Consider the following 10,978-nt stretch of genomic DNA (forward strand, 5'->3'; position numbering starts at 1 on the left):
ACCTGATTAGATTTTGGTGGTCAAAGTTTAAAGACACCGCAACCTTGTTTGTCCCAATTTTGTAAAAGCAATATCTCAAGAACATTTTGAGGGAATTTCTTCAAATTTGGCAGAAACATCAACCTGGACTCAAGAATGAACTATTTAGATTTTGGTGGTCATAGGTCAAAGTCTAAGGTCACTGTGGCCTCGTCTGTCTCATTGTCTCAAGAACTCCTAAAGGGATATTTTTCAAATTTGGCACAAACTGCATCTTCACAAACATGTTTTTGGCCATAATTCATGAATTCATGCAAAATTTCACACAAATGTTTAAAAGGATATAATGATGAAGTGACTAGAATTTATACCCAAAAGGTCAAAGATCACCTACACTGTGACGTCCTAATGTAAACTGTAAGTGTAACTTGGCTGGTTTGCAGAAGCATACAAGTGCAAGGCTGTAAATCTACTTTTCCAAAATGATTGCTTCAGTATAAAAATGAAATACAAACTGTATATTTTGTCTCTAGAATCTGACGTTCTCTCCTTCATGTCTTGGACGCTTTGGACTTCTCTTTATGACTCTATGTCTACTATTGCCTTGATTAAGGCAGGAGTTAAAAGCCACAGCCAACTTAAGAACTACTGACCTCCCCTGCCGCCACAGTGAAGTTGATATTTGTTGTTTTGAGTAACTTCCTCGACAACTATTGGATGAATTGCCATTAAAATATTAAACTTGCTAGCAGAAGTGCAGCCTTTCATGGTCTCCTAGCTGGTTGTAGACCCTTATATTCTATTTTGATCAGAGGCAGAAATACAGATCAGGTATTGAGGTGAAGGCGTGTTAAAGTGCTTACAAAAAGCATGACCTGTTTCCAAACAATTCCCTTAATTAGGCCTCGGATGGATACCTGTTGTTCTGGGTAATAAACCCATCTGCTCCATCTGTGCACTGACAATTAATTGGTTTGTCCAGTGCTTCACCATATGGGCAGTTTGTCCAATTTCCATTTAGATTCACAACTTTGATTAATGATCAACTTTTCCTAGAACCCACCTTTCGGTGAATCACCCGGCCGCTCAGCTTCTCGTGCAGGATGAGACGTGTTACCGTGGCACCCGAGGAGCAGTGGGAATATTTAGATGACAATCTCTTCCCCCAACTTTCACAGTAGACTTAGCACGGGCTAGGAAGCACACTGGTGTAGTTTTCCATCATATGACAGAAACTCTTGTGTAAAAACAGGCAGGTTTGGGTTTGTAGTCAGGGGCGTAGCACCAAATTCTGGACCCTATGCATAAGTGGTCGTTGTGGGCCCCCTGCCCTTGCTGTCTTAATTCTTGTTTCTCTCGTGCACCATTTTTTAAAAGTCAGTTAATTCCCTTTTCTTTCTTTAGTTATTGGAACCCTGATTTCCCATTTTTTTGAGAAAAAGCATTATAGTGTAGTTGGTTATCCCCTGCCTTACAAACTTTACAGATCTACAGTTTTGGCTTGAAAAAGTTCCTGATTAACAACATTTTGCAAAATATTCAGTGTTGTTAAATAAGACCACAATTTGTACTGATAGTTTTCTTTCAGAGATATATATTCTGCCATGGCATTTTTTAGAAACACTCATGATCCCCAGAGGATGAATCCTAATGACTTTGGTGATTCCCTGAACGATCCTCTAGTGCCACCAACAGGTCCACATTTGTTTTTTGAGCAAAATCTCAACAACTATTGGACTGATTAACATGAAATTTTGTACAGACATTCATGATCCCCAGAGGTTGGATCCTAATGATTTTGGTGATTCCCGGACTTTTCCTCCAGTGTCACCATTGACATTTGTCATTTAAGAGAGCCAAAAGTGACATAGGCAGTAACTGGTATTTGATAAGAAGCCAGATGTGTTAGCAGACTGATGTGAGGACTGTAATGTCCTCTCTCATGTCCCCTGCAGCTCAGTCCTTCATGAAGAGTATCTTCAGTCCCATCTTCTTGCTGAGCCTCATCACCATGTGTGTGACGCAGCTGCGCCTCATCTTCTACATGGGAGCCATGAACACCATCCTGGAGTCGCTGACGGATGGAGACCTCAGCACAGGTGTGTGTCTCTGCTCGTGGATTAAACTATGTGCAAACACAGACGATGTTCTGGGAGTACTTGTATTTATCTTCCATGTCTGACCACAGACGTTTAAGTGTGTCGCAGTGGATGTGTTTCTCAAGACTGTTTGTATGTTTGCTTTTTGCTCTGACACCTAACAATCGTCTCTCAGCTGCTCTCTGCTCAGTGAAACGGCCTTGTTGCTCGTTGTTAACGCAGCTCTGTCTTTCCTTTTGCGTTTGTCTCTCTTTCCTGTCATGCTGGCTTCTTGCTGCTGTTGCAGTGGAGAGGATGCAAGTGGGTAAGAGATGTCAGGCTTAACCTACAAAGATCTAACCACCTACACTCTTCAGCCGTTCTCCTCAGCTGTCTATCCACTCTGTGTTTGCTTGTTCTTATGTGCACTACCGTCTAAACCCTTAGTGCATTTCATTTCATGTTCAAAACCCCAAACATAAAGCATAAAAACACAATAATAACTCTACCTATACTGTTGTCTGTCTCTCAGTGAGTGTTTACACGTCCATCTTTGGGGTGCTCCAGCTTTTGTGTCTGGTCACCTCCCCTGTGATCGGCTACGTCATGGACTGGAGGCTCAAAGACTGCGAGGATGAGAATGAAAAATGTGCCAAGAGGTGAGAACGCACTTGTAAACACAGGCAGAAGGAAAGAAAAGAAAATGCATAAAATGGAAAAAGTTTTTTCTTTTAAAAAAACACTCTATTTAATTGTTTTCTATTAGGGAGCCCGGTCAGCCCCGTCGCCCCGACAAACAGATCCAGAAGATCGTCAACGCCACCAGAGCCTTCATCTTCACCAACCTGCTCCTGGTTGGTTTTGGAGTCACCTGCATCGTCCCGAACCTGCCACTTCAGGTACACAAACACACACAGGACAGATGTTATTCCTGTTAAGCTTTTTTAGGAATGCACACGTGCTGCCGAAGCCCAGAGTCTTAACACTGCAGAGAGAGCAAGAGATGGAGAGATGTACACAATGTTCAAACAGGAGAGACTCACATGGCAATGCAGCTCCTGACATCACGCAGCGCTTCAGTGACACCTGCAGGACAAAAGAGTCACTGCATGTTATTTACTCATCCTGAATGCCATTTATCAAAGATGAAAGCCATTTCTTAAAGAGAAAAGGCCAGATGTGAACTGAGTACTTAATTTAATTTTTTTTTCATTTTTCTTCTCTTCTTCAGATTCTGTCATTTATCCTGCACACTATTGTCAGAGGCTTCATCCACTCTGCAGTCGGAGGCCTCTATGCTGCTGTGTAAGTGTCAATATGTTCAAAAGATACATACAATATGCCATTTATGACATACACAACATAGCCAATAGTATATGGACACACAAATACTACTAATAATAAACTTTATTCATATAGCACTTTTCAGTGCTATATGAATAAAGTGTCACAGTGGAAAAAAATGGAAAAAACACTGAAATTATGTTAAAAAGTTAAAAAGGTGCAACACAGTAGAAAGAATAAAATAAGTGAAAAAAAACAATAAAATAAATCAAATTAAGGGAATTCTTTCTATTTAAATGTATTTTAGTGACTTACATATAAGAGTGAGTTTGGGTCACAAACCCTGTGTAAGCACATTCATGAAAATGTTATTTAATTGTTAATTAAAAGAGGATAAGGAGCTCGTCAGTCTGCTCTCCCCAGGGAGGGCTCTAGAGAGTGGGGGGCCTTAACGGTAAAGACCCGCTCAGCCCTCCGAGCCTGGCTGCATGGAGTTATTCCCATTCAGCCACGAGAGCTTTAGTGAGGTCCAACACTGATGTTGGGTGATCAGGTTTGACTCACAGTCTGCGCGCCAGTTTATCCCAAAGGGTGTTAGACGGTGTTGAGGTCAGAGCTCTGTGCAGGCCGCCTCTTCTACACCAAACTGGTGAAGTTTATTTATGGACCCCACTTTGTGTATATGTTATATGACAATACAGTGATAAAATTGATTTATATCAATCATCAAAATCATATATTACAACAGGGGAAATGTAATCCATATATTCTATTGATCAATTCTTGCATACAAACATGCATGTTGCATGTGTATTACCTATGCACATACTGTATATAAATATACACATGCAAACAGCAACACGTTCCTGCCTGATGATCTCAGAGAGATCTGATAAAAGGCAAACTTTTGCCAAATGACTGCACTGAATTTTCTGGATAGAAAACACAGCTAAAAATTAAAGAAATGGTAATTCACAAGCTTGTCTCTTGTAAGTCATTTGATTAAAAGAGAGGAAAGTGTCTCCTCTAAACTGTTGCCTCAAAGTTGGAAGCACATTATTTCTTAAATAATGTGATCCAGCATTAAAATTTCAGCCCTGGATCAAGCCATGAAAAACAGCCTTCACTAAAAGTTTGTCAATAGGAAAGTCCACAATAGAAGTGTCCACATACTTTGGGCCATATGATCACCAGTGCATGTGTGTGTTTGTAGTTTTCATTGAATTGAGTTTTAATTGAACCATATGAATCCCATAGATGATGTTGATGTACAGCTGAATTTACCATCCGGAACATGTTGTTTGTCCCTTGCAGGTACCCGTCCTCTCAGTTTGGCAGTCTGACAGGCATGCAGTCTCTGATCAGCGCTCTGTTCGCTCTGCTGCAGCAGCCTCTCTTCATGGCCATGGTGGGGCCCCTGGATGGAGACCCTCTCTGGGTAAGATGTCATGAAAATATGTGCAGTAGCATAAATGAATAAAAAAGCGAGTACTGTGGGGAATACTGAGAAATTTGAACTTTTTAGTCAAAATGCCATTATGTCGGTCTGACCTTTACGTCATCCTCAGGTGAACGTGGGCCTGTTGGTGCTGAGCATGCTGGGATTCTGCCTCCCCCTCTACCTGCTGTGCCACAGCCGCCACCTCCAGCGCCTCAGAGACGAGCGCGACGAGGATCCCAAGATCTACGTCAAGATCAACGACGACAGCAAGCCCGAGGCTTACGTTTAGACCGATGAAAGACCGGAGATGATCTTTAAAAAAAGCAGAGAGGACGGAGAGACATAAAAAGAGGAGGACAGAGAAGAAGAGAGGGGAGGGGAGATAATGGAGGTCACTTGCCTGCGTGACACCTCTCTCAGTTCTTCTAAAATCAGACGATTCACAATATAAAACTGAACACCACTGACACTGTCTCACCCCCTCTGATGCTATACACTGTGAGACACACACACACACACACACACACACACACACACACACACACACACACACACACACACACGCCTGAGAGCTCCCACTCCCTCGACTGCATCTCTGAAATGGGAGAAAGAAGCTATGATGGACTTTTGACGTCTCCCAGTGTGACTCCTCTGTGCATCTTTTCTTATCTGTCACTGACTGGTCGACTGGTTAAACCTCTGCCAGTCAAACATAAAAATTTTTTAAAAAACACAGAAGAAGAAGATGCCAGCCAGCGAAAAGCCACAGTGAGGAGATTTCATCCGAATGCCGTTCAACCAGTAAACTTTCACCTCTCTCAGACAGTACAAGCCAGAGTTTCATGGGGCTGCTCGGTGTGTGTCATGACGACTTAAATGTCCTTTGTGAGACAGAAACACACACTCAAGTGGCACCCTCGATCATGGTTTCCTCGTGCTCGAGGGCATTTAGTGAATCCACAGACAGCAGTATTGGTAGCAGTTCAGATCGAAAACACAGTATGACGGCTTTTTTAATCATGACGCACTGATAGTCCAGACTGCAGCATCTGTGTGTGTGTGTTACATAACGCAGTGTTTCTGGGGTTAGATAAACGACACTGCATGATGCCAGAGACAGTGCTGGCCCTTTATTACTGTTTCATTCAGTCACTAGTGCAGGAAGACACCCTCAACATGCCATATCGGTCAGTTTTATTTTGTTTTTTAGCTCATGAATTTCTTTTGTGTTTGAAATATGTAACCGTTTTTATCAGATGTATTTACTTGCAATATGATCGCAGATGTTAAATCTTTGCTCCCTATTCATCATCTGACAATGTGGAGGAGAAAATGTGTTGCAGACGGGACAAAGATAATAGATACGGTGTGTGTTTTTAAAGGTCGGAGCAGTGTCGATCCACTCGTGACACACACACGAGTTTGATTCGTTGTAGCAATAAGTGCTTCTGTGAGGTGCTGGGCAACACAATCACACAGACAGGCAAATTTGTATATTTTATGAACTGTTTTAAAAAAAAGGTGCTAGTCCAATCATAGTTTTTTTGCATTTTGCTTTAAGGGGCAATTGAGGTCTTTTTACCACAAAGCAACAAATTGCCGTCAAATTGCTCACAAGAGCTGTTTTCTTTATTCGATGACACAGTGGATTCCAAAGAATCAGTCAGGCTGGCGTTTCAAATGACTACTTCGCTCTTGGTTTCTTATCGGTTTGTGGTTATTCTGCACCGTAACGTAACGTGCAGCGGCAGCAGCAGCTCTGGGAAACTTGAATTCACCTCTTACAGACATAAAGGGAGATTTGTTGGCCGATAAATACACTCGCCCTTCCATCTTCTGAGAAAAGTGGAGTGCAATGAGACTCAACAACAGACAATAAAGAGTCTTTGAAAAGTCCAGAAGAGAAGCGCAGAGTGTGCAGAGAATAATACAGGGAGATAATAATTTGCTGTTAGATTCAACCTGAATGCCATACAGAGAATCTCCGATATTTCCTGCCTGGCAGTAACTCACAGAGGCACTTCCAAAGACAGCCATGACCCTCACAGTGCCTCTTTATGTGTCCAGAAGATGGGAGGAGTGGATTCAGGCAGGATGTGGCGCACCCAGTCCCTCTCTCCCTCCATCTGTCTTACCATCTTTCATCCACCCGTCCGTCTGCAAACTTGAAATGTTTACAGCTGACAGGTGACTGAGCTGAGAGACGAGCCTCTGCTGCCATCAGTGAGAAACGAATGGCACACGATGCACTTTAGACCCCTTAGAAATGGACCTCAGTCATGTAGTTCTGACGCCCGCACTGTATCGTACGCGCAGTGCATGGTCGCTTACCAGTGGTGCATGATGCAAAGAATGTATACCTAGAGCTTCAAATTTATAATCTAGAACATGGGAACGGAGAGATGCTGTTATTTTTCTATATTCACAGATAAAAACTATTGTTTCACATGTTCATTTATATGGCCTTGATGTGCACGGACAGTGTGGCGGAGCCTTGTCTCTCAGCTCAGGAACATAAGCGTGGACGTACCAGTCGCATATTAGGCGTGTTCATCCCTATTAGTTAAACCGCATGAGTTTTAGCGGGAGAATTGCACGGAGTAAAATTGGTGATAATTTAACAGTGTTTAGTTAGGTGACAATTGTGAAGAAACTTTTGTTAAGTGAAAAAAAACAACCATTTCATTTGTAATTTAAATGCTTGCATAGAAAAATACATTCACAAATGTACGTGCCATTAAAAGCACACTTTTGGTCATAGATCCTCATCAGACATTAAAGTCCATAATCACAACTTTGAATTTGCAATAAACCTACGCGGATAGTATGCAGGGATTCATTACATTCTTGTACATTTCTTAATAATTGATCTGTTTTACATTTCTTTATGCAAACATTTACATTGTTGTATCTTTAAAGTGCAAAACTCGTGTAACAAGAAGAGATCTCAGTCCACTCATCTATTATTCACCAGTTATCCAACTCTGGATTGTGGTGGCGGCGATAAGATTCCCTAGACGTCTTTTTAAGAATTTTGTCAATCTTTATTTGTACATTAAAGCCCACACACAGACATTGATTGTTTTTGCACTATATTCCTTGAAAAGTGGGGGAAATTCACATATACTCAAATGCACAGTGCTGTGTTCCACCCCTTCTTTCAAAATACCAGTTTTGTTCTTGGGAGATACTACAGTGTGATTGTGTACATTTAGATTTGTACATTTCTGTGATAGTAATTGACATTTATTTTTTCATTTCCGTGATAGAAATGCACATTTCTTTGTTCATTTGTATGATGGAAATGTACAAATGTAAATTTAGTTGAGATACTACAATGTGATTATGTGCATTTACATTTGTACACATCTATGATAGTAATGTACATTTCCATGATAGAAATGCATATTTCTTTGTACATTTCCATGATAGAAATGTACATTTCTTTTTACATTGCTATGATGGAAATGTACAAATGTAAATTTAGCCGAGCTATTACAGTGAGATTGTGTGCATTTTACATTTGTACATTTCTGTGATAGTGATGTACATTTCTTTGTATATTTTTATAATACAAATGTACATTTCTTTGTACATTTCTATGATGGGAATGTACATTTCTTTGTGCATTTTTATGATATTAATGTACATTTCTTTGCACATTTCTATGATAGTTATGTGCATTTCTTTGTACATTTCTATGATGGGAATATACATTTCTTTGTGCATTTTTAAAATAGAAATTTACATTTCTTCGCGCATTTCTATGATGGAAATGTACATTTCTTTGTGCAGTTTTTATGATAGAAATTTACATTTCTATGTTGTTTTCACTTCATGGAAGCTTGTTCACATTTTCCGTTCTTATAAAACACACGTAAATAATTGAAATCCACAGAGTGTCTCTCGTCGCGCTGATGTGTCCTGTAACTGACACTCTGTGGCTTTACATGCTGTAAAGACGACAGGCAGGTACAGATATACTCTGATGCATTACTTTACTCCAGTGCAATGAATGTGGAATGATGGACATTGATTTTTTTTATCCGCCTGGTAACCCATCCTGAACGCACTCCACCGCTCAGTGTGTGAGTGGTGATGAGTTACCAGGCGAACTCTTCATTTTCTCAAAACTAATCAGCACTTTCCTTCACTGTCGTACCTTAAACAAAGGTGCCATCACCTTCCTGGTCACCGGACCCCAGCTTCCTAGGACAGGAATTCTGCAGTAGTTTGGTTATTGATTAACTGTGTATTCTCTGAAGATGAATCCTAGTGTCAACTTATGCTTGCGGGTGTTTTTATGGTTGTGTATGATGGGGATTTCAGTTGGACGCCTTGTTTCCTTCCCCTGGCATGTACCTTTTGTATTGTTTTCTACCTACCATGTTCCAATTTAGTTTTATTGTCTTTTATTAAGCTTTTTTTTTCTGATGTTTACGAGAATGTGTATTTTCATGGTCTTATATTGTATATTTGGTTTCCTTTTGTCTTGTACCACAGTGTGTCATTGACATTTCCACTCACGTTTTAACTGAAAAAAAAGAAAAAAATACAGATCAATATATGAAGCAAAATAAACACAATCATTTGTATGGAGGTGTCTCTTATTTCAGATGACTGCTGTGCACGTGTTTGTGATGTTTTGTGCAAAACGACAGTACTTTTTCAGAACAGCAGGGGTCAGACTTTCACTGATACTCACTGTTGCTGATAGTCATGGTATTTGTGGCCAATAGGAAAAAAAAGTATCTGCTCGACACTTACACATGAGACCACTTTGAGGCAAACCAGTTTGGGCAACAACAACCACACAGAGTTTCCCAGCAGTCTTTAAATCACAGAGGAACATCCTGTATGGACATAAGCAGTCTGAACAGGTTGGACCAGAGTTGACGGTTTCTCCCTGTACTGGTTCCACATACAAACACACTGTTCAGGAGGTGACTCCACCCTCTGAGAAGACAAGGCGACAAGGAGGACAAACTGATGCTCACTGAGCTGTGAGGCGAGCATTCAGTGGTTAAGAAAAATGTGGGAAACCTTCAGTTTGATGTCTCATGCTATAACATTAGAGGCTCATACGGATCTTTGTGTGATCATGTCAGCCTGAAATTATGGTAAATCCACTCTGCAAATAAAAGGTGTTGTGCACAACAGGGAAATGTCAATAATAAGGGTAAATGTTTGTTAAGATTACCAAGAAAACCACCTAAAACTTGAAATGCTTCCCTGTGTGTTGCTTGAAGAGCTTGTTGCGGATCTCTTGCTTTATTTCTATAAAGAAAATAGGTTGCTAACTAAAATTGTTTTGATACTTTGGACCTTTAAACACATAGAGAACCCCCTCCTCTCTCTGGTGACAAGCTCAGCTGGTAAGCTAAATGAGACATTCATGCATCTTTTTTAAATGGGTTGATCCATATTTCATTTGAGTTATTAATTCATTAAATTTGTTGTTATGCCCCTATTGTTTTAAGCTACTCATTACCAAAATGAGAAAAATCAACATGCAACATGGCTTTCCTTGCAAGTTCTGGAACAAGCAATTTTTATTTATTTATTTTTTGCACATGTAAAGTGCATTTGTAACAACAATGCAATAACACATCTGTGACTTACTGCTAAAATGTAAAGATCCCAAGATGTAAAACAGTATTTGTCCCCCTTTACCTGACTTTCACCCCCTTAGTTGTAGAAAGGGCATAACAGCAGATTTATGGCCTTGATTTTAACCCTTTGAACCCTGAGAAAGTTGGCTTGATTTCTCTTTAAAAAAGAAAACATGAAAAGAGGGCAATGAGAAACTTAAGAAAAATTACCCCAAAATATAGCACAAAATTAGTAAAAAAAAAAAAAAAGTACCAGAAAATAAACTAATAATTACCAGAAAAAGAGGAAAGTTTGAAAAACAAAGGAAATCACATTTAAAAAGTGTTTAGGAAAATCATGGTGAATGGACATTTTCTTTTAGCTTAAAAAAACTTTTCGTAATCTACAAATTATTGCAATTTCTTACACTTTTAGCCAACTTTCTCCATGCCTTTAAATGATTTCTAAAGAAATGCTTAGGGTTCAAATATTGGCTTGTAGGGTTATCGTCATGCACCTGAAGTCATAATTATACTCTAAAGTTCACACTGCTGAGACTTGCATGATCTCCCAGCTGCACTTGAACGTCACAGCCATACCTGAA

At 40.1% G+C, this 10,978-nt stretch overlaps 1 protein-coding gene across 2 annotated transcripts in view; it reads left to right on the plus strand.

The window, feature by feature from the left end:
* LOC121943750 (large neutral amino acids transporter small subunit 4-like) overlaps positions 1-9,377 on the plus strand; it is a 33,245-nt gene extending 23,868 nt beyond the window's left edge. Inside the window, exons 8-14 of one of the 2 annotated variants that reach the window (XM_088078558.1) lie at positions 1,935-2,078; positions 2,365-2,382; positions 2,590-2,716; positions 2,824-2,956; positions 3,289-3,362; positions 4,656-4,779; positions 4,910-9,377. In XM_088078558.1, the coding sequence (XP_087934684.1) occupies positions 1,935-2,078; positions 2,365-2,382; positions 2,590-2,716; positions 2,824-2,956; positions 3,289-3,362; positions 4,656-4,779; positions 4,910-5,071 (782 nt within the window). In that variant the 3' untranslated portion in view covers positions 5,072-9,377. The remainder of the gene's footprint in view (positions 1-1,934; positions 2,079-2,364; positions 2,383-2,589; positions 2,717-2,823; positions 2,957-3,288; positions 3,363-4,655; positions 4,780-4,909) is intronic. The other variant, XM_042487356.2, reaches the window with a different exon arrangement.
* The last annotated feature ends 1,601 nt before the right edge of the window (positions 9,378-10,978 follow it).

Source organism: Plectropomus leopardus, chromosome 6 (assembly GCF_026936395.1).
Source record: "Plectropomus leopardus strain MGB_pleo_1.0 chromosome 6, ASM2693639v1, whole genome shotgun sequence".
NCBI classification, from domain to species: Eukaryota; Metazoa; Chordata; class Actinopteri; order Perciformes; family Serranidae; genus Plectropomus; species Plectropomus leopardus.